At 41.3% G+C, this 24,425-nt stretch overlaps 1 protein-coding gene across 5 annotated transcripts in view; it reads left to right on the forward strand.

The window, feature by feature from the left end:
• NHSL1 (NHS like 1) overlaps nucleotides 1–24,425 on the forward strand; it is a 229,637-nt gene that overhangs the window by 118,682 nt on the left and 86,530 nt on the right. The window contains exon 1 of one of the 5 annotated variants that reach the window (XM_032339386.1): nucleotides 1,198–2,056. The exons of the other annotated variants lie outside the window; for them this stretch is intronic. Within the exon in view, the coding sequence (XP_032195277.1) occupies nucleotides 2,041–2,056 (16 nt within the window). The 5' untranslated portion in view covers nucleotides 1,198–2,040. Of the gene's footprint in view, nucleotides 1–1,197; nucleotides 2,057–24,425 lie in introns of those variants that run through there. 5 annotated transcript variants of the gene reach the window in all.

A 24,425-nucleotide genomic window follows, 5' to 3' on the forward strand; every position in this document is an offset into this window, starting at 1 on the left:
GCTGAAAACGACAGAATTCTGGAGGGCAGAAGTCCGAAATCAAGATGTCCACAGGACCATGCTCCCTCCAGAGGTGTGACTCTTAGAACTAACTTAGTTCCCACATTCAGTGAGCTTGTTGGCAGCTCAGGAAATTGCTGTAGAGACCAGCGGGATGATGGTATGGAAGTGGCTGCAATCTGGTTCACTTTGTTTTTTGGTTCAGTGGTCTTTCTAGCGCATACAGTCACCTCTGTATGGAAAGGTTGGACTGTGAGTATTCAGAGTGCAGTAGAAGCCTGTAAGCCCCCCAAACTGTGTGTACTGACCTGTGTTCAGAAGTCATAATTCTCCAACTTGTAAAAGTTCTCTCTCTCTCTCTGCAGCTTAAAAATCCGAATCCAACCCAGAAGAATACTTTCAGGAATACCTTGACAATTCGTAAATTGCACAGGAGATACCCCCCACCCCTCAAACAGGAAAGGACAAGGAGTGACTCTGCCCATCTGTGGGGAGGGTCATGTAGTGAAATGGAAAAGGCTAGGTCAGGTGGCTTGATTTTGATCTTGATTCAGCTCACTGCTGGTTAGCTGGCCAAATCACCTCATTTCTGAGCCCTTTTATCAGATGAGATGAGTGATAAGATTCCTTCCCGTTCTGTTCTAAGGGTTAATATCACTGGTTTTCATTCCACAGCAGGTTTTTTCACCCCAGCAGCTTCTGGCTAGGAACCTCTTAATATTGTTTTTGTGTTCATAGCAACTAGTACCATGACTTCCTCACGGTAAGGAACTTATGAACTGGGCACTGCTGGAAATACTGGAAGACGACAAGTGGACACCAAACGAGGGTATGCTGAGTGGTATGTTAAAAGCCAAAAGACACAGAGCATCTACCCCGTATCACAGGGGCTGCAGCGAGCACCCCAGGACACAGACAGATAGATTGGTTCTGTGAGTCAGTTTCCTGCATCCCGTGGAGTCAAGAGGAAGACCAGCACACAGTAACGGGCCTCACAAACAATGGCCACTTCCGGTGGCCAGGGAGCTGGAGAGTCTCCGAGCATCTCGAGGGCACTCACAGTTCAGACAGTGCTTTCAAGCAGGGTGCTCCTGAGGCCACATTCGTAGACCGTTTCTCTTTAGATAGGCAGTGAAGTTCCTTCGATGGCTTTTTAACCCATGCTGAGAAGTTTGCAGTAATCGTGAACTCAGCAGAGTGAATTTAACTCTTGGGTGGAGGAGAAATTAGCAATCCGACTGTGGCTGCAGCAGAGTGAGAAATTCACAGCCTCCAATGTCGACTGAAATGGACTGATGTTTGTTTCCTCTGGGAAAGGGCAATGCCGTGGAAGTGTAACACGTTTCAGATTTGAATCCCAACACTCCAGTTTATTACTAGCAGTGGTGGTAGTCATGATGACAGTCAACATGTCCACAGTGCTTACTCTTTGTTCAACACTGTTGAGTGCTTCACAGAGACCCACCCGTTTATCTCGACTCCGACAGCTGTGTGCAGAGTTTCATACCGTGATGTTTAGTGCTAATTATGTCCCAGTATATTAATTGTTCTACACCAGGAAGAAAAAAAAAAGTTAAGAGTATGAGTAACAAAGGAAAAATGAGGTCAAAGAATAGGACTCATAATTAATAGCAAAGAGTTAAACCGAATCAAGCGATTTCCTTTTTGTGCTGTCGATCACGTGAGGTCCTGCATCTGGTGCAATGGAAAATGCTGATAAGACAAACAAATAGGCTTGCCCTGACGTGGGTCTGCACTGGACTAAGCGAACAGTGACTGCTCAGCCCCGGCGCCCCTCACTTTTCAAGATGATCCTGGCTGATTCCATGGTGTGAAACGGCGTATGAGAGATAGGGAGGTGTCAGCAGCTCAGCCCAGAAAGCCAGGGATTGGGCAGTGGCTTCCTGTAATCGCAGTTGCTGGCTGACTGCCCCGCTCTCTGGCAGTGAATGTGGGGAGGTGGGCTGGGGGACAGCTGTGCCTAGCACTGCAGGCTCCATGGGACTGTAGAGCACCAGCCCCCCATGGCACTGCTTCAGAATGTTCTGCCTGAAAGGTGAGGGGGCTTTGGGTCTATTCGGGTGGTGAGGTTTTAGTTAGGAAAAACGATCATCTAGCATCAGAGTCTAACTCACAGTGCTCACCTAGCACTATTAAAATAAAAGTTTGGGGGAGTTTGCAAGTATGAAAGTGAAAAAAGTCATTGTTCTTTTTCGTTGTTGTTGCAAACAGGAAGAAAGACCTCCTGCTGGGGAGGTGGAATTTTCTTTTAGACAGAAAGGATATTTCTCTGTTTGGATGTGTTTTTTATGCATTTTCTTATTGACAAAAGTAGTTACAAGTTTAGAATTAAGGAAAGTTAATGCAAGTAGGAATGGTGTACAGTTGTAGCATGAGTTCTACCAGAGAAGCTTTTATGGGGTAAGTTGCTCCTGTAAAGGATCAGAGTGAATGGGAAGGGGAAAGCTATTCTATTGCTTGAAGCTTTAATGTGTGAATTCAGGAATGAAATTAATTTTGTTGTACAACATACTTCTTGTTCTAGCTATGTATGGAAGATAGTGCTTACTAAGTACTGTAAGATGGAGAATATATGAGTATATATAGAGACTCCCTGATTAGTTAGGCAGTGTTTCCTCTTCTTAGGCAATTATTTTTTCTTCAAACTCTATTTTTGTTCCAGCTCTTATCTTAATGTAATTAATTTAGACATTTGAGAATGTGTGGGTCTGTGAGATTGTTGGAATGGAAGAGTTAAAATGAATTCTCTTGGAACCGGAGTAGACTATTTTTTTCATATCTTTCAGTGTATGTTATTCTGTTGATGGGAAATTCTTGACAGCTTTTCAATTTTTGGAAATGAAGAGGTCCTGGCTGTCTTGGTTTGCTGATTCTCTTTGTCCACAAAGCCCACTAATGAGTTCTAGACATGGATTTTTTAGTTTCCACATTTACAGAATTAACTCTAATTTGACGCCTTAAAACCCACCACTGTCTTTAATATAAAACTTTGAGTTTGGTGTGTTTGTTTCTATAGTTGGTATAAATTTGATGAAATCAAGGGGGTAAAAACAAACAAGAACATCACATTCTTCCCTCCCTAAGAATTCAATTAGCTCTTGCACTAGAGAGTTCCTAGTTGCAGTGAATTTCTAAAGAGCTCTGTTTAAGACTGAAATGAATTTGAATAGTTCTGAAAAATAATTTTAGATGAAATGACTTATGGGCTCTCATAGTACTGTTTATTAAAAAATGTTTGCTCAAAAAAAACATAACTAGGAGGAGCCAGAACTCAGTATTATGGGAGGAGGCTGTAGGCTAACCTAGTGTAATTTCCACAGTATAGTTGAAATCATTATGACCTAATGATAGCTTAAGGTTTAGGATTTTTAATTGAATGCAGGTGTGGAGTTGTTGCAGGGTATGACTTCTGCAGCTTCAACGTATTTGTCTCCACCCATTCCCATAACAGCAATTTCATTTTATTAAAGAATTTATCAACTTTATGAACTCTTAGTTTCCGTGGTAACTTGGGAAATTTTAGAAAGTCAAGTGAATGGCATGTGATGACAAGCGAGTACTTTTGTGCTGAAGTGTGTGTTCAAATCAGGAATCCACAGTCCCCTTTAAAGCCCACTTTCTGATCTGCCAGCAGCCAGGACAAACAGTTGACATTTGGCTCTCTTCCTGTGATTAATAGCCTCTTGATTTACAATAATGATTTTTAGATCACCCTTCCATGCTTCCTGTGAGGCAAACTCACGAGAAAGTAATGGTGACTGAGCCTGAACACAGGAATATGAAAGGCTACTTGCGGACACTTTGTGTTTCCTGCTGTGTTTGTGTTTCCCTCTATAGGAGACTTTTCCAGGGGCTTTTATTAACTGGCCTGTTTCTATGGCCATCTGAGGTTCTAAGGGCTCTTGAGTCTGTGGTTATGATTAGCACAGATGTTAAAGGAAAACACGATTGCCCTTCGTTTGGGTAAATCATGTTCCCATGTGTTTTTTTTTAATTGTTGAGAGAAAACATTCCCATCAGATGGTCTCCCACATTATTGCACGGTTTCCTCTTCTCCATTTAGACTGTTTATTTCTAAAGTCATGTCTCTTCAGCTTTTGGTTGGTAGGGTACTAGGATAAGTACCTTCTTGGAAGAGAGATGTCATCTTTGTCATTGCTGTCTGCTCTTAAAACTCACAAAGTTGTAGTCACTCTCTGTTATTGCCATTGAAGTAGCTCAGATCCATTCATTCCACCCAAGTTTATTTTCTGTGAACAATGTCTCAGCTCCCAGTCTCTCAGAAGACGTTCTCTTAGGTTCTGCCGAGGGTCCTGTGGTTAACAAAGCTCTGGTTGTGTTGTTCCTTCATTGTGTAATTAGTGATGCACTGTGGTCTCGGAAATGAGTTTCCAGCTAATCAAATAATGTGATTAACAGTTAAAGACCATGCATATATTGTAAACCATTTTTGGATTACGCCATTCAAAATATTAGAAAAAAATATTTTTACCACTGATACTGAGTAGAATATAAGTTTCTCTGAGACGATTCAGAATGCAAATTTCTTAATTACAGCCCTCCAGCTTCATCTTTGTAAATATTAATTATCTTTGCAATGCATCTCTAACTGTGAAGACTGGTTTTTTTTTCCTTTTACTTCCGAACCCATCACAAACAGATATTTTATAAAACAACATTATGTCTTATGTGATGTCACTACCATATCAAACAGCCATACGAGTCCTTAAGCATTTAACTTGTTGCCTGGAGTACTCTGGTTGCAGACGGGTAGCAAAGCATTGGCCAACTGGCACTGGTTAGGAGACAAATCTGGATTTGTTTCCTAGAGCTTCTGTAACAAATTACCAGTAGGCAAGTGGCTTAAAACAGAAATCTCTTTTCTCATAATCTAGAAACTAGAATCCAAAATCAAGGTGTTGGCAGGGTCACGTCCCCTCCGAAATCTCTTACAAAGGGTCTTCCCTTGCTTCTTCCAGTTTCTGGCGGCCTCGGGTATCTCTTGGCTGGTGGTAGTATTTCAGGCCCTGTTTTCATGTGGCCTTTTTCCTGGGGGTATCTCTGTAATTTTTATATAAGGACAAGTGTCATTGGATGTCAGATTCACCCTAATGCAGTATATGACCTCATCTTCAATGATTTCATTTGCAAGGACTCTCTTTCCAAATAAGGCCACATTCTGAGGTTCCTGGTGGATGTGGGTTTCCAGGGACACTATTCAACCCATTAGAGCAGACCATATGTAAAATCACACTGATTGAAGGTAGCCTTATATGAGGTGGGCGCAGCACTGTAAGCATGACTATCCTTGGATGTTGCACTTGAAGCTTGGTGCAAGCTTAAGACAAGTTTGCATGTGCAGGGAGAAGGGTGAAGCCTATACTAGGGTCAGTAGCCCTAATGAAAATGTTGCGTTTTTCTTTCCTATAAGTGATCCAGTTTTCCTTATGAAATCCTAGCCTGCTGAGAAAGGGAAAAACAACAGACAAAATTGAACTTGGTTCACTGCAGTCATCTCAGTGTGAGCCAAAATTTAAACAGTTGCATTAGATAGCTCAGTCAGTTGCATGACTCAGTCTTTCAGAATTCTCCTCTATTATCCCCCTTCTCTCCAAAGTGGATTTTGTCGCTTAGTCTTATTAATATAGCACAAGTGATGCATGCTAAATTATGTACTTTTGATGTAATTTTGTCATATTTGCACCATAATTTTAAAAATTGTAAAACAATTATGTCCATAGTTGAGTTTAGAGAATAAAGTATTATTTTAAAAATGTCATTCTTAATGTGGAAAGGAATCATACACGTATCCTTTTGTGGTCCAAGAATAATTTCAGTGTGTTTTATGAGCATCATGGACCTTTAGTTTCTGAATTTAGTATTGGGTTTTACCTAGTCAGCATTCTCCCCAGAGATTTAAACCTGGCTTTGGTGTGTTGGACTAGATTCTTTACCTTTCTCAGCTCTTACTGCCATTGGAGATCTAGAAATCCAGTTTCATGGATTGAAAAAGTGGTAAATTCTCTGGGATGGGTGTATCCCAGCTGCCTGCGTGCTCAGCATGATAGGGTCCTGTCTTTATTCTTTTCTGCTTCACGAGTTACAAACTTAGGAAAGCCTTTAGGTTGTCTAATAATAGCGAAGAGTTATGTTGGCGATTACAGCTATGAACTATCTGAGGCATGTGCTTCTGCTCCCACGAGGGCCGTTTATACTAGAAACTCAGCTCTCTCCCTCCTTGTGCGTCCTGGAACGGATCACAGACTGCTTTCCAGTTGTCTCGTGTATGTTGTGCATGTAGAAGAATTCCTTAGATTCTTTTCTTGGCAGCATTTGGAAAATAATGTCTGGAATCAGAAACAGATTTGTTATTTCTGTGCTGAAACAAGTGTATTTTTCAAGTCAGCTAGCAAGTAACCATTTGCTCTGGAAGGTTCCCCACCCCCTTCTTAAATCAGTGTTAAACTGTCATGGAAGCATTGAGCAAAGTTTATGCTATTTGCCATTTGATTCAGAGCATCACTTTTAAAGACTTTAATAACCAAAATGCAAAGCAATCTTGAAAATGTTGCATCTTTGTGAATCTGGACATTTTATTGTGCATACATTTAGATTTTGAGTTTTACTTCAATTAACAGCAGCTTTTAGGACTGTAGCCCTTCAAGTTTCTCTATTTTCCCTCCTCCTTTCATTTAAAAATTTCCTATAATTGTTAGTCAATAACCTACAGCTACCAAGGGGAATTCACATTTGCTCAATCTGCATTTTAAAGTAGCACTTTTAATAAACGCACTGGTGATATCATGCATTTTTCAAACTGGCGGGCAAAGCCCTTGAAATTTAATAAACCAAACAAAGCTGGCCCTTTATTTCCTTTGTCTTTCCCTTGAAAAGTCTATCATGCTTTCTAGTTCTTTCTTCTTCCTGCAGTTAAAGTCTTGTTTTTAAATATGTTAATGGAAGGAGAAGCCAGCTCACCATGCTGAATAGATAATACAATATAAACTAGGAGATGCTATCCTTAAGGAATGAAAAGGCAGTTAGCAGAGCTTTGCTGCCTGAAGCTCAGAGCTGGAGGTCTGCTCATTTCTGGAGCATGCTCTGTGCGAAGATAGTGCTCTGGGTAATTTGGTGGAACTGAATCAAATGACTCGAATTACTGCAAGCACTGGCAAAGGTTTCAGTTAAGTTCTCCATTTTAATATCTCCTGTTCCATTTTTACCTCTTTTCCCCTCTGTCTTTTCTAGTTTCTTTTCTTTACCTACCCCCCTTACCCTCTTCGTTGGGGGAGCTGTATCATGCTGTATCATGCCTAAGCTGGATTGAACTCCTTCTAGTTACGGAGGTGTGATCAGTAGTCTGCACACGCGTTAGTAAAGGTGATAGTTAATAGACGAAGGCAAATGAATGGATCAGTGCGATGAAGGCAATTTACCACTCGGGACACTGTGTCACCACCATCCAGCAGGCACAAAGGTATGGAGGGGTATGTATTTTCCCATTTTAAACCTCAGAAGGAAACACTGCTTGAAAACAACCTAAGGGTCTTAAGCAAATTAAAAAGCTTTTGTGTGATTAAGCAGCTTGTCAAGATTTTTTGTTGGGGGACATTGGGTGGGAAGGTGGATATTCTTAAGTTGAAAAGTGTCAATTATTTTATAAAATCATACATAGCAATTGAATTTGAGATGAGGTCTTAACTTGACAGGCAGTACAACGACACAATGTTCATCCTCCGTGTGCTGATGACATGACACTGAGCAGGTTTTATTAGCTTAGGTTTAGATTTTTTATTGTTGTTACTGTCAAAATGAGGCTGATACTGAGAGCCTTTGAGACAAAAAGCTATGCTGACTTGAACTTGGGCTGAATTTGTGTGTGTATTGCGGGGGTGCACGATAAGAGAGATGTGAGCGTTCATGACCATTTTTTCTTTGGAATGTCTTGTTACAACAAAAAGATATAAATAACGTAAGGTGAACTCTAGGAACTGTGTGAAGTATAATGTAAGCAAACTTCTATTTAAGTGCAGAGTGGTTTTCAAAGGTCAGATTATGGATGTTTGTTCTTGAGAAATTTTACAAGACAGCATTTGAAAACAAAGAATCTCTGCTTCGGTGACCGCAAGAAGGTATCTGTGATCTTTCTTTCAAAACGGTGCAAGCTTCGCTGCTCCTGAAACTTCAGACTGGGAGTTGTAACAAACGCCTCTGCTCTCCTGAGTGAGCCACTGTTCACAGTAGGAGTGGGAGGGAGGAAAGGCTGGACGGAGGCTTCTGAGGTTGTTCTCAGGAAGGGGAGGCAGAGGGTGGCCCCATTGTACAGGCCATGCTCAGGAGAGAGGCGGGAGTCTGGGAGATTCTAGAGGTGGCAGAATGTTGGCTGGGGAAACTGACACCGGAAGTTAAGAGCAATGGTTTTTCTCTTTCAAACGGCAAAGTTCCTTAGCAAATGCAAAGGGGCTTTTAGAAAATACCTGGAGATGAGACGAATATGGCAGGGCAGAAGAAAATAAAGCAGGTGGAGACCTTCACTCCCGCTGGTACTCCATTGCTCCATCCCAGCCATCTCCTGCAGATTGCGTTTTTGTTTTATCCAGACCCTTTCCTGATGGTCAGAGGACAAAGAAAGCTCTGGTCCCTTCATTTTTCCTGGAAAAGTGTTGCTAAACAGAATACCCAGCTTTATGCCAAAAAAAAAAAAGGCCAATACTCTCCCCAGGTGGCTAATTTGTACATCTAAATTCATCCAGAATCTGCTGATATTCTGAAATACCTCTGCAGTTCATCTTATCGGGCCAAAATAAACTCTTAGGCATAAGAGTTTATTCCTCAGGGGCACCTGGGAGGCTCATTTGGTTAAGTGTCCAAGTCTTGATCTCAGCTCAGATCTTGATCTCAGGGTCCTGAGTTCAAGCCCTGAGCCGGGCTGCATGCTGGGCTGCATGCTGGGTGTGGAGCCTACTTAAAAAAAAAGTTTAGGGGCGCCTGGGTGGCTCAGTGGGTTAAAGCCTCTGCCTTCGGCTCAGGTCATGATCCCAGGGTCCTGGGATCGAGCCCCACATCAGGCTCTCTGCTCAGCCGGGAGCCTGCTTCCCTCTCTCTCTCTGCCTGCCTCTCTGTCTGCTTGTGATCTCCGTCTGTCAAATAAAAAAATAATAATAATTTAAAAAAAAAGTTTATTCGTCGGATATTGATGGGCACTGACCATATGTCAGGGGCACGCCCTCCTCTGTCTCCAGGAGAGCCTCCGTCTCTGACGCCGCTGGGTTTCTTCAGCACCCAAGGCCTCTAGCTGCTTTCCTGTCCACTTGTGAGCCCTTTTGGCAGTTCCTCTTTCCCCAAGGTGGACTTTGAGGAAAAAAAAGCCAGAAAAAAAAGTCAGAGACTCTTTAAAGGGGTTTCCTGCCAGTTATGACACAAATAACAAGAGTAGCTAACAGGTTAGTAAAGATTCAGTAAATCCCAGCTCTGTCTCTTAACAATACAAGCTTGAGTAAAATCTCCTTCGCTGTTAGAATACAGCTACCTGATAAAATACTGAGGATTAAGTAATAACATGAGATGGTGGGCATTTCTTCACAAATATGTAGTAGTGCTATTTAAATCTCACCTGAGTGCTTCATAAATTTACCGATTATACCTACCTTGGGCTTGTGAAAGTAAGGACTAATTTGTACCTTCATATGTGAAGATGGTGTAACTATCCAGGGAGAACGCGATCCTTTCGGATTGGTATCACAGCATATTTACACCAATTTTTGTAAAGTTTTTGGTAGTCACAGTCGTATAAATACACCCAGATGATACAAAGTATTAAAAGTCACATTTACTGGCAAACGCGCATGATAGCAATGCAAGGATTTTGAAAGCCGTGGAAGCCAGCGAGAGTATCCTGATACTAACTTGCTTCTGAGTGCTTCAACACTAGTGGAAATGTTTCCTGGAAGAGCAAATACTTGCTAAAAAACTGGAGCAAGATTTGGACTACTCATGATGCCTTTTATAAAGTTGTTTTGTTTTCACACAAGCTCTCCATAATTATATGAGCAGAATGGGTGGATGGATCTTTACGTGGGGAGCAGTGTTCTTATTTTAGGCTGACTGCTGCATGAGCAATGGGTAATGAAGTCTCCTTATTGCTGGGTTATTCCTCATCTCACTGTATTTCTAGGTCCTCAGAAACGGTAGCCCACTTTTCATCTCAGATAGAATAGGCTAGTAAGTGTAAATGTTGTCCAACTGAATTGTCAGTAAATTATAATGGAAGTCTAAAACAAATAGCATACTGGAAAGATGACATTGTGTATCCATCCCTCCAAAATTGCAGGCCTTAAACACCAAAAGTACTGAATACAGATGGGTATGTTTTTGATGGCTTTAAGCTTGTCTTGAATATAAAACATTAGTTTGATACTTACCATCCCTTTTTTTTAAAAAAGATTTTATTTATTTATTGGACAGACAGAGATCACAAGTAGACAGAGAGGCAGGCAGAGAGAGGAAGGGAAGCAGGCTCCCTGCTGAGCAGAGAGCCCAATGTGGGGCCGGATCCCAGGACTCTGGGATTGTGACCAGAGCCGAAGGCAGAGGCTTCAACCCACTGAGCCACCCAGGCGCCCCTTACCATCACTTTTTGATATAGGTTTATCAGATTATGCCTATAAGGACAGCTTCTTTTCAGTTCCCTACTGAGAACATTTAAAACTTTTAAATGTCCAGTGTCTTTTCTGCTTCCCACAGAAAGTTAATGTTGGTATGGCAGATGTGCTTTTTGGCTACTGATAGCAAATTTGGCTGGAAATGAGTTTCTGTTACTTGCTCCCTGCCCCTCACTCACCTTTATGAAATTGCTGAATGGATCCGTTGTTGGCATGTTATCTGCAGGAGATAAAGTGTCTGAGAGCCGTGGGGAAAACAGGAGCCCCTGAAATAGATGAGATGCCTTTGGCACATGACAAACTAAAGGGTTCTCCCAGACTACTATTTGGGACTGTGTTTGACTAGATTTTCTCTGCTTTAATTTCCCCATTCCCTCCTTTTAACATTGGAAAGTGACCTCTGTGTTCTGTGCATGAAAAGCAGCTACCTTTCTCTGTCTCTTCCTTGATATTGCCCTGTAGCAGCAATGATGTCAGACTATACAGATGCCGTGTAGAGAAATGAAGAGAACAGGTTTCTCTCTGCCAGAGTATGGCTTCCCTCATACCCAGCAAGAATTATTACTGTGAGGTAATTCTCTAGCCAGTGTCGAGAGTTGATTGCGGTTTTCTAGTAAGCAAACCAAGTATTTGTGATATGCTGGTAGCACCCAAATTTTATTTCCAAACTTCAAATATGAATATCCATCTGCCCACTCCACATTTCCAACTAGATTTCTAGTAGATGTCATGAGTACATCGGACTCCTGGTCCCCCTCACACTTGCCCCCATATCTGTTCCTCATTTCAGCTGGGGGACAAATGCATTTCCAGTTGCTTACACCCAAAATCCAGAAGTCCTATATGTCCCCCTTTTCTTTCTTACCCCACTCAGTGTGTCAGAAAATCCCATTGACTTGATTTTTATAATCTTTTCCACAATCCGACTGCCTCCCAGACCGCCACTGCCCCCTCCTTGCCTGAGTCCCACCTTAGTTTCCCTTTACAGATCGTTTCAACCCAGTGGCCCGAGTGAACCCTTAAAAACACAAGTGATGGTTCCACTCCTTTGCTCACAAGTACATTTCATGTGAAGTAAAAGCTCAAGTCTTGGCAATTTCTCTGTATTTTGGGGGGTGTCAATCATGGGCCAAACCTAAGCCAAAGAGGAGATGGGTTTGGTGCCTGAGCTACAGGACTTGTAGCTCTGTCAAATCCTCTAGTCTGTGGAAAAGGAAGAAGGTCAGTCATGTTCTTGTCTGATGCTCACAGAAGGTGTGATATTTAATGAGATTCCTTTGTCTTATCTTCAATGGGAATGAAGATCCTGCTACCTGATCTCATTTTAGCAATAAAGGTAGCAACCTGTGGCTTTAATGCGGCTACCAAGATATACCTTTACTTTTCACTAAATAGCTTTGATAAGAATTTTGGTTGGGATTTTGGAAAATTGATCCCTATGGCTTTTTTGATAGGGAGCCTATATAAGGAGTAGGGAGCCTATCCAAATTAGAAAGCTCACTTATATGTCTAATAAGCAGCTCAGTTTTTATTCTTATGAGTGTATTTGTTTTGCTGAGCTTTGTGTGTTATAAGAAATAGCAGAAGTCCAGTCATGGTAAGTGCAGGATATTTTACTCTTTTATAATACCACAACTTTTTCTTTCATAGCATTATTAAAATGGAGGGCATGTTCTGACCCCCTCATTGAGTGTGATTTGCATATTCTTTGGGACATGTACTACTTTTTGTGTGTGGTAGTGATTGATGCTTTGGCTTCTCTACTAGATTCTAAGTTCCTTGGGGCCCTAGCACATTAGCTTGACCATGAAGGAATTCCAACTGGTATTTGTGGATTAAAGGCATGAAATGTAATATGCAACCCAGTTTAGGCGAAATAGACTTTAGACATCACTCTCCCTGAAAATAAATGGGCTTTTTTTGAGGATAGCTTAAAATATAAAAGTGGATTTTTCTACATTCAGCTGATAATAGATAGGCAATAAGTAAAGCAAGAAAGATTTTTAACTTTCAGAGTCTTATTTTCTCTAACAACCGGATTGAAAAATCTAATGGAATGATTTCAATCATAAATGGCTTGTAAGAGTGGGAAGCTGGTATAAAGGAGAAAGGTAATGTATTTCTAGAATTCAAACATTGTGGTGATGGGGAGGGAGGTCCATTTCTCAGGTGTTTTCTTGGTCTTTGAAGTGGCAGGTCACCCAGGGAGATGGCCAGTCCCCTCTTGGTTCCTCCCAAGCCCCATTCTGAAGGGCTTACAGTTCTCTTGACTAAGAAATTAAAGACTTACTCACCAAGGAGAAATGCACCCTGATCCAAGCACTTTTTTCTCTCTTAGATTTAAACACACACACACACACACCACCACCACCACCACCACCACCACTCCAATGCATAGTCTGGTGAATAGGCAGTTGAACATGGACAAAAAAAGAAGAGTGGTAAAATTTTCTTTAGAATTAGATTATTTTGTCTTAGCAGATCATTTAAATATGTGGGTGTTTTTGTTTTTTATTTTAATTTAACATGTTTAAATACTTCCTTTGGAATTGTACTTCCTTTGGTCTTCTCATCCCTTGTTCTAAATTTTCAGATCTGCTGGATGATTTTGTAGGGTTCCCCTGTATGCAGTTCACTCTATTTCCATTATAACCTTTGTTCCCCATTTTCTCTGTAAATATGCACACAATATGGTCACTTTGTTCTTCTCTTTGTACTAGGAACCATGAGGACAAGTTGGTTATTATTCAGGACCTTATGTCAGAGTACACCTAGAGGTGCTCTATTAATATCTGTTGAGTGATTGAGTGCTTAGCTGCGTTCAGGACTTTATTCTTTCCCTTTATCACTGTGATGGTTATTAAACGTTACAAGAACTTTGACCTAGAGGTTGTCTTTTCACCTCAAAAAAATGAAGATGACAGACCAATCATTTTAATGACCAATTGAGATCTTACTAAAATGCCCATTCAGGATTTTGAGCCTGAAGTCTTTTTTTTTTTTTAAAGACTTTATTTATTTATTTGTCAGAGAGAGCAAGTGAGCACAGGCAGACAGATTAGCAGGCAGAGGCAGAGGGAGAAGCAGGCTCCCTGTCGAGCAAGGAGCCCAATGTGGGTCTCAATCCCAGGATTCTGGGATCATGACCTGAGCCCAATGCAGTGGCTTAACCAACTGAGCCACCCAGGCGTCCCTTGATGTTTTTAACTGTGAGTAAAAACTGCACTCTTAACCTAGGAATCACAGTTTCTGATCCTGCGTCTATTATTTACTGACTCTGAGGAGGCCACGTAAGCTCTCAGAGCCATTTCCACCATCTAATAACTAGAAGTGACTGCACCTCCTGCTTGGTGGGGGTGATTCTTCGGGAATCAAATGAGATGAGGTGCCTGGAATGTCGTGGGAAACCGCAGTCCTCTGTCTCCTCCTCTCCCTTTCTACACTTCCTGTCAGTTCTCCTTCTTAAATATGCGCTGTCCTCTCTGTCTCCTGGGCCAGCCCTGCCGTGGTGTGGTGATGAGGAATATTTTGTTCTTTTTCTGGCTTATCCGTCTCCTAATGCCCTGATTTTAATCGACTTGCTTTTCGGAAGTACCCAGACTCTCTCCAGAATGTGTTTTCTCCTCTGGTAAACACTCCTCAGTCCCCTCACCGTATCATTGTTTTCAGGGTAAAGTCAACTTTCTTACCATGATGTAGACAAGCCCTTCATGAAAGCCTGCCTCCCGATTTTCTTCAGCTTCAGTTCCCACTAGCAGCTCCCCCTTCTATATTCACCACCCTTGTTCCTCTTTCTCTGCATGTGCCAGGACCCTCTGCTTAGAAGGAATTTCTGTTTCTCCTGTGGTGCGTCACCCTAACATTTAGATTGGACTGACAGGACTGCACTCAGATGTTAGCTCCTGTAGAAATCCTCCACACTAACATTCCCAAGCTTGTCTTAACTTCTCTGGGCCGCCTGCCACGTTGTCATCCACCAGTTTTCTTTGTGCTGGGCAGTAAGGCAGGGAACACATTCTTCATTGTCCTTGAGGCCAAGAATCGCATCAAGGTTGGGTGGTTGAATTAATTCATTAGTACTTGAAAATTTTTAAAAATATGAGGGAAAATTGTGGTGTATCCGCTGGCTTAGTATTAGAAACAAAGTAGAAAACCTTACCCTAACCTGTGTATAAAGTTATAAATTGTTTCATAGCTGGGATGCTGTGCTTCATTCTAGCTGTTCCCTGTGGATAATTTCTTTCTTTCTTTCTTTCTTTTTTGAATATTTTATTTATTTATTTGACAGAGAGAGAGAGAGAGAGATCACAAGTAGGCAGAGAGGCAGGCAGAGAGAGAGGGGGAAGCAGGCCCCCACCAAGCAGAGAACGCGATGCAGGGCTAGATCCCAGGACCCTGAGATCATGACCTGAGCCAAAGGCAGAGGCTTAACCCACTGAGCCACCCAGGCGCCCCAGCCCTGTGGATAATTTCTGAGGTGTTGAAATGCACACAAAAAAGTTTCAATTAAGATTATTTGCCTTGGAAGGAGAAGTAACTATGCCAAGAAGTCCTAAAATAATTTGGATTTTACCAGGGAAAATCATGTTTGGGATACAGCAGCACAGTGTCCTAAAAGGGTAAATGACATGGAGGTTGTCAGCCAGAGCTAGGTATTCAGAATGAGGGACATAGTGTTCATTACCTGGGATAGTGGTGCAAACTAGAAATATTAACTCACTCAAGAAAAGCACAGATAACCAGTTAATGATTGATCATAACTGATTATCGAAATGGTCTGAGTCTTCTGGCCTTGAAGGAATCCAAATAGTGGAAAATCCACCCTGCCAACTCTGGTGGGCAAAATTTTGGCCCCCAGGACTTTCATCCCCTGGTACCATGCTGTCGATATGTTGACCATGGCAGGACAGGACTTTGCAGCTAGAGCGAAGGTTACTACTCAGTGAGGGGGATTAGCCTGGATTATCCAGGTAGATCTAATGTCATCATAGGAGCCTTTAAGAGCTGAGCTTTCTCCCGGCTGCTGGCAAATGTGAATTCAGGAAGGTTCTAAGCCTGGGAAGGAAGGATATTCAGTGTGTTGCTGGCTTGAAGATGAAAGGAACCACTAGGAAACCCTTGAGAAGGAACTGAATTTTCCCAACCACCTGAATGAGCTTGAAAGCAGATATTCCTCCATAGCCCCCAAATAGGAAGCCAGTCAACACCTTAATTTGGGTGACATCTTAATCAGAGAACCCAGAAGCCTTTTGGATTTGGGGCCTACTGAACAGTGAAGTAATAAATGGGTATTGTTTTAAGGTGCCAAATTCATGGTAATTTGTTAAAATAGCAGTAGAGAACTACTACACCAACAAAACAAAAAAATGGGGCAGGGGTATGGGAACGTCTTGCTTTGGGGACATTTCTGTTGGGAAAACCTGATTTCCAGTGGACCGAGTTTGAAAACACTAGAATTTCTGGCTGATCTGAAATCTCTCCCTGATGTCTGGAACATCATAGTGGATCTAAGCCATGCCACCGAGTGTGTCTTAGACCTATGGCCTCTACGGGAAAATCAAGGCTAACTGTACATTATCATAAGCTTACTTTGTCCAGGAGCAGTTAACAATAATAAATCAGAGCAGTGAAGATTGTTTTTGGTAGTAGAATATCAAAGGCTCATTCTTAGTTTTTCCAAGTGTTGCGTAAGTAGGACATCTGAGCTATTTACTTCTTTTTAGCCTTGTTTTTCTAATGTTGCCTTTGTGAGAACCATCCTGTTGGTCAAAGCCCCCTTCAAAACCTAGTACTTGAAATATACTTGTTTTTTGTTGATTAAAATAGAGGAGTTGATTTGATGTCCTTTAAGAAATACTGTACTCTAATTGCAATTCTTTTTTTTTTTTAAGATCTTATTTATTTACTTCACACAGAGAGAGAGAGATCACAAGTAGGCAGGCAGAGACCCTACTGAGCAGAGAGCCTTATGCGGGTCTCGATCCCAGGACCCCAGATCATGACCTGAGCCTAAGGCGGAGGCTTAACCCACTGAGCCACGCAGGCGCCTCTCTCATTGGAATTCTAAATGCCATTTATTTTAGTCATACAGTGCAAGACAGGCAAAAGTCTTAAGTCTGGGCTGTGCTTTGCCGATATGGTGAATTTATCTACATGAAATATTAAAGCAGTTGGCTTGGTATCGGTTGGCTTGAAATATTAGAACACTGGTATCTGCATAGGGTAATAATAATAGAGTCAGAAATTAACAGAGCTGATAACCCTACTTAATCACTCACCTTTGTAGGAATTAAGTGATGAGTGCCTATATCTTTCTAGAGGAAAATCATGAATTATACATTTATTCCCCTCCAACATGAAATAATAGGCTCATAAATAATTCTCTTAATGACTAGTCAAAGAATGAAAATTAAAAAGACAGGCTACTGACTTGATGGGCCACTGTGCCAACAAAGTTTAAAAACCTGACAGTTCTTGTTTATTTGTTTGCTTTGGTTATTTTATGTGTGTAATAAATTTCAGCTGTAATCCTTAACTTGGAAATGAGCTTTATTTGATTAGCACATTAATTTCATCATCCAGAGATTGTCTACATTTTCTTTCTAAGCCAGTCTTTCTTCTGTATCTTAGCATATTTGATTTTTTTTAAAAAAAGACTGTTTGTCAGAGAGAGAAAGTGAGAGAGAGCATACAAGCAGGAGGAGCAGCAGGCAGAGGGTGGGACTCGATCCTAGGACCTTGGGATCATGACCTTAGCTGAAGGCAGCTGCTTAACAGACTGAGCCATCCAGACGTCCCAGCATATTTGTTTTTTTTTTTTTTAAAGAAACATTTACTTAGGGGCACCTGGGTGGCTCAGTCCTTTAAGCGTCTGACTCTTGGTTTTTGGCTCAGGTCATGATCTCAGGGTCATGAGATCGAGCCCTACATTAAGCTCCTTGTTCACGGTGGATTCTCCTTGAGTTTCCCTCTCCCTCTCCCTCTGCTCCTACTCCATGCACACACACTTTCCTCTCTCTCTCTCAAATAAATAAATCCTAACAACAACAACAACAAACATTTACTTAGTATGAGAGCCAGTGCACTGCATGAAAAGTGTTTGAAGGCTAGGCTGGCCGCTGAGTCTTCACATTGTACTACCTTTCTTCCTTGGTCCTAAAACCTGGCACAGTTATTAACCTGGATCCGCTTTGATTTTTGTGTTTTTTGGGGGGCTTTTCTTTTTCTTCTAAATACGTTCCCCTCTTCTTCCTGAATGGAAGCCTTTGGCTCTTTCTCCATTCTACCGTTCTCCTTTACTTTCTTCTTGCTCCAGTTACTCCTGGAGTGTTAGGAATGTATTTTAAAAAAGCAAATAGCAGAAGCAAAATCTTGATATTTGAGGCTTATCATGTAGTCAAGTGAAATCATATTGACTTAAGAAGCCTTAGAGTTATGTCAGATTTTGTCAGATTTATAATTTGTCAGATTAGGTCAGATTTTGCTTTCACCCCATTAATCCTGTCATCTGAGTCTTAGATACACAGTTTACCCATTCCCAGTAAATTACAAAATGTGAATTGGAAAATGGCCCATGGACCCCAGAGGAGGAATTATAGGAGGAATAAATAAGAAGCAGGATCTGGTCTCTCATTCACAGGTTCCTGTTTGGGGCTTTCTAATCCCTGATGACTGCTTTACCTGTAGAACTATGCAGCCGTGGGGCAGGTCACCTAACTTCTTTCATCTCTGCTCTTTCATTTCTAAATTCAGATGGTGATTGCCTCACTGATAAGATTTTCATGAACTTTAAATGGGCTAATACGTGGAAAGCTGGCCTGGAACCAAGACTCGACCCAGTAACTGTTAACTGACGTTTTTCTTTCTGTCCTATGTGTGTTACAGGCTCACAGCCTCTGCCCTTCTAACTGGTATTTGTTGGACTTTTCACTTTGGATTTTCAGTTTCCTAAGTGGATTGATAAGGGTCCTAGTATGTACCCACTTCTTTTCTACTTTTCATATGTAAATGCCGTCCACAAATGTCTGGACACTGGTAATCCCACTGCACTCTGACTTGCCATTTCCCGTGAGCTATAAATTCATGTATGTAAATGTAAATGAGGATGTAAATGAGGGGATTTGTTTTCATGGTGTGACAAGCCTTCTAAGCCTCATAAACTCTTTTGTCACTTTGGATTTTAAAAAGAATTTTTTTTTGGCACTTCCTCCTTCCCAGCGTCAGAGTCTCACGCTGCTGTTTGTGAACACAGTGGGAACGGCCATCTAAATGTCTGTATGGTTTTTGGTGTTGCACAGTGTTTTTCTTCCTCTGTACTTAACTGAAGTTTCCCAAATATGTAACTGGGAAAGAAGTCCTTCTCTGTACAAAATCCAGTGCAGCCTCACAGAGCTGGTCTTGACCACCTCCTCTGTCAAAAGGATAAAGGGGAAGAGAGAGAGGAGGGGAGCCCTAGCTTGGTGTACTGCTTATACAGCCTGCTCAATTTGCTTTTTCTGTTTAAAAAAACACGGCAAAGCAAAGACAAGCCCAAGTTACACATGTGGCAGGGTATATTACCTCTTAAAGCATATCTTCAAGGGCAAAGAGGCAGGATAGATGCTGGGGGAGTTTCCTTGAGACCTTATGGCAGGTTATTTTACAATTCATTAGTATTATAGATAAAAAGTAGAAAGAAAAGAAGATATTTGAATACAAAAGTAGACTCTCTAGAAGGTAGTGATACAGAGGAAGTTAAATCTCAAAACTGGTGGGCTGTAGCCAAAACTGCATGCAGAGGAAAATTAGTAAACCTACATGTTTATATTTTTTAACAAATAAGAATAAAAATCGGGCTCTTGGAAAATCTTGAGTGACTGAAAAATCTTATAATCAAAATGGGGAGAAAAATGGCAAGCCCACTGGAATGAGTTTCATCTGCCATAGGTGTTCTGGGTAAAAAAGACAGCAGGAAAGTGTCCTATATAAGAAGGAAGAGAACTGAGAGCTATGTATAGCAAAATATGTTGTTTTAACATTAGGACTTGGGAAACTGAGAGCACATATTAAAATTCATTTTTAATCCTGGGATCATTTTGGCCAAATATTTTCAAAAGAATTTTTTTTTTTTCTAAAAGCCTTCCTTATAAGATCCCCTAACACATTGCTCCAACACTTCAGTTGTCCTTAGAACTCCCCTGCACATATCAGTCCAGCTAACCTCTGTTTTGTTTTGCAACAAAAGTGTATTCATCTTCTAGCTTTGGATGCATTGTATAGTGAGTGTATAGGACCAAAGCCTTGCTGTTTCTGACAAGCCAGAAGCATTCTCTCTGTTAGTGATCTATATCACATTTTGTTGCCCAAAATGGAAGTGAGAGCTCAGCTAGTGCCCTTCTGTCGTTTCAGTGGTGAAACACCCAAGGCCCAGAAACATTGATGCTCCCCGTCTCACACAGAGGGTTGAGACCTGGAAATTGCAATCCTGGGCCAAAGACTACTGTCTCCTGCATCATTTGTGGACAGCCCCGTTGCTGTCCACTGACCCTTTCAGGACCCTTTCAACCAGTTTCCCTTCTCTTTAGTTTTTATTACATGAAATTTGGCAAGCTGGGCTTCCTTCCATCATTCACATGATTTTCAGAAAGACTCGCTTTTTAGTTTATTTCTGATATTTCAAAATGGCCCTGGGATAATTTTTATGATACCCTTCAATACTTTAAAGCTCTGTTTATACTGGAATGCCCCTCTACTATGGGAAGAAAACCATTAAATCAATGTGCTAGTCTTTCCTTTTTGGAAGACCTTTTGGCAGTATCTGCTGAAGCTGAATGTATGCATTCCCTATAAACCAGCAACTTCCCCTTCTAGGAACATACCCAACATCGAGGTATATATGTGTCACCAAATGACATCTGTGAGGATGTCCAAAGCTGGGCATGAATCATGGAATGGATTTGTGTTCTCTTCACCAAACAGCATTAACAATCAACCAATACTTGCCATGTGGATCCCATGGTTGAATCTCACAAACGTAACGTAGAGTGAAAGAAGCCAAACACAGGAAGTATGATCCTAATCACATAAAATTTAAAACCAGGCAGAACTAACAAAACCTCTGATGACTATGCCAGGGTAACAGTCACCTTTCGGGGATCGTAGGAGTGACTGGAAGGACATGAACAGAGCTCTGGGAGCTGGTCATCATCTCCATCTTCTTGATCCAGGTACTGGTGACATGGGCGGGCACTCACTTGGTGCCATACATGTATTTTGTGCACTTTTCTGTGTCCAGTAAAAAGTTTACTTAAAGTCCGGCCTTTATTTGACTTTCCATTTCTCCCGCTTTGAATCTGTGTGGGGCTCTGCTCTCTGTCTGCTTTGCTAAGTACTCATTTGTGCCTTATGTATTCCCAGGAGTCCTATTACATGGTGAGTGGGTAGGAGGAAGCCTCCAGCACTGCAGATCTGGTTTGAATTCTTGCCCCACCACTTGGCATGCTTTTGGCTTTTGGATATTACCTAGCTTCTTACTGAGCCACCATTTCCTCATCTTGAAAAATGGGGAAAATTCAAGCTCCAGTGCCCTAGGGCTGTGGTGTGAGTTAAGTGAGATATTGTGCATGAAATGCTCAGCTCAGAGGAAGCACCGTCTGCTTCTAGCTATTATTTTTCTTTTGTTTCCCTAAAGACTATACTGTGCTTGTAACATATAGAACCATCTTGCCATTTGGCACCAGGCTGGACCTACAGCATAGACATAGGTTTAGGCATTCCATTCTTGCGTCCTTGGAGATTACACACTCTCAATTACTTCTCTGTTATAGTACTTCATATTCTTGATTCCAGATTAGTTAACCAATCAAGAATTCCTCTCTCAGTCCACTGTCTTCTATTCCTGGAGCTATTTGCTTCAGCTTTCTTATCTTAAAAAATTATTAATCTGCTGCTCCCCCCCCCACCTTAATTTTTTCATCATAAATAGATTAAAAATGCTGTGTGAGCTCTAAGACTTTGTGGGTGGACTTTTCCTTAATGGCCTTGATGGGTACCTTCTGCCCAAATGAGTGAGTCTTCTCAAGAATGTTCGGAACTTGAATCCAGCCATTGTTAGTTAGTGGAAAGATGATGTCTGCCAGTGTTGTACAGAGAGGTCATGAAAAGGTGCAGGGGTAGGGGGAGGAGGGTTGGAAGCCCTTTCTTTTTTTGATTAATGAAACTCATTAATTCAGAAAATAATTCCCGTCCTTTCTGCCTGAAGATTATTGTCATTCATTAACCCAGATAGTTGAATCCTGTTTCGTAATGCGAATCTAAAAAAGACTCTGCGGTGGTTTGTGGACTCAGAAACAAATTAAGAGATCTTGAGGAAAACCCAAACATTTTTTGAAAAAGGAAATTACAAGGACTTATTTCAGTTTTTGAAATTACGTGACCTCACATATCCTTCAGTGCTCACATATTTTTCTATCTTGATAGCAAAGCTTAGTAATCAGTCATGTGGTCCACATCTGACCTTGCCGCTCCCCCACCTCCTCTTCACTTTTCTGTACGTTCGAATCTGGGTGTCTGGCCCCCCATTGCTCTGTACATTCCCCTCAGGGATACGGAAGCATCCACATAGCCAGATGTGATGCGCGGAGCTCTCTCTTAGCCTTATTAGCATTTTCTGGAAAGCCGGCTACTATGTTTTCCCTCCTCACAAGTCTTTGCTCTCTTCATTTCAAGGAACTACTTCTTCTGCCACTTCTGGCTTCTCCAGAGGATCTTCCTCCTCTTTTTCTGAGGAAGAACCTCGGGGTTCAATCTTCTGTTCTCTTGTATGCCTGCCTTCTTACCCTAAGTGCTTGCAGTCCATGGCTTTAAGTGTACGTTCTGTGTGCTCGTTTCCAAGTTGCTTTTAATCTCCAGCCCTGGCCTCTCTTCTGAGCTTCATGCAACTGCCTATGTGAGATTTCTGCTTGCGTGTCCAATAGACCACTCTCATGTATGGTGTCGGGGTTCCTTTTCCCTACAACGGTTCCTCCTCCCAGGTTTTTCCCTTCTCCGCAAATGGCATCAGTGGCCTCCACCTTCCGGGAAAAAGTGGAGTTCTCTCTGATCCCTGCCTTTCTCTCCTGCCTGCATCTTTCTAATCTTTCTGCTCTACCTCCAAAATCTTTTTGAATCTACCCATTTCTCTTTTCCCAACACTAGTTCAGGCTACCATCATTTCTTGCATAGTTCTTAACAATAATGTCCTATTTCTACTTGCCCATACACAATCCCTTCTCCACACAGTGGTCAAAGAGATCCGATTGCAGTTTGTGTACGTGTTGCAGAAAGTTGAACACAAGGTGGAAATGGCCATCTTTTCACTTAGACTCTGGCATAGACACACATGGCTCTGAATGTTGTTTGTTTTTAAAGATAGACCATTTCGGCAACATAAATGTGAAGAAAAGCATTGCTAATCAGCCCTATCTGATTTCCTGAAATGAGGAGAATAGGAAATACTGCCACTGTGTTCTGGATCTTTCTCCTGTGAGCTGGTTAGAAATCACTAGCTGTGTGAGGAGGAGTGTCCTTTCTGAAGCACAAGGAAAAACTACCACAGAGAACAACAAACAAGCAGACACTGTGCTTGTTTCCAAAGATTGCTTACAGAATTTTCCCATGCTCCCCTGCTGATTTTCTGTTGGGGGTCTATGTGTCATGGACAATAGGAATGACATCTTTTACAAATGTCATATTAGCCTTGAAAAATTAAATTATTTATGTATCGAGGTGGGAGCAAATTATTTTCTCCATCTGAGATGATAGCGCTCTGATTTAAAGAAATACACTGGATAGGAACATTAATATTTCATGCTTTTATTATAATACCTGAGTGTTTATGAAGAAGTAAATATTTGCAAGTTATGAGATACATAGAAATTCCATTTGCTTGCCATTGTTTCTTGATAAAAGTTGAAGGTCTTCACTTTATTAAAAGAAAAATTGAATAGCAGAAGAGAATTTCTTTTGAAGATTTGCTTTCTATTAAATTAGTATCACAGATTATACTGTGAAAAAAATGCTATTGAAGATATTACTAAATACATGGTAAAGCATTTTTATTCTGCCTCATTCAGAAAAGGTTTATTTGTACAGTTCTGCCCAGAAAAGTTATATTTTCTCAACAGGTGCTTACCTGTAGAGTGCTTTATTCTTCAGGGGCATTTTGTTTTTAATTTTACTTCTTCATTTTTTACAGTGTATTTGAATTTTTACTTATTTTTAAATTTTTTTTAAATTCAGTTTCTTCAGTGGCATTTTAGAAGTGTACATATTGAAGTTACTATGTCATTGCTTAGATTATGCATGGTCTTTTCCATAAGAACTCATACATAGAGAATGAAGGCCAAACTTCTATTATTTTTTTTCCCAATTTTAAGTACATAAGGTAGGTGGAAAAGTGATTTAATTGAATTTGCTCTTTTAAATATTTATTTATTTATTTATTTGAGAGAGAGAGAGAGAGAGAGAGAATGAGAGCGAGCAAGCATGAAAGGGGAGAGGTCAAAGGGAGAAACAGATTCCCTGCTGAGCAAGGAACCGGAGGCGGGACCCATCCCGGGACTACAGGATTGTGACCTGAGCCGAAGGCAGTTGCCCAACCAACTGAGCCACCCAGGCGCCCAGGTTTGCTCTTTTAATTTGTAAAGTCAGATTTCAACAGCCCATGGAGTATTCTAGTTTCCTAAAAAGCATTGTTGTGAATCTTACCACCCTCACCCATATCGC

The sequence above is a fragment of the Mustela erminea genome, chromosome 4 (assembly GCF_009829155.1).
Source record: "Mustela erminea isolate mMusErm1 chromosome 4, mMusErm1.Pri, whole genome shotgun sequence".
Lineage (NCBI taxonomy): Eukaryota > Metazoa > Chordata > Mammalia > Carnivora > Mustelidae > Mustela > Mustela erminea.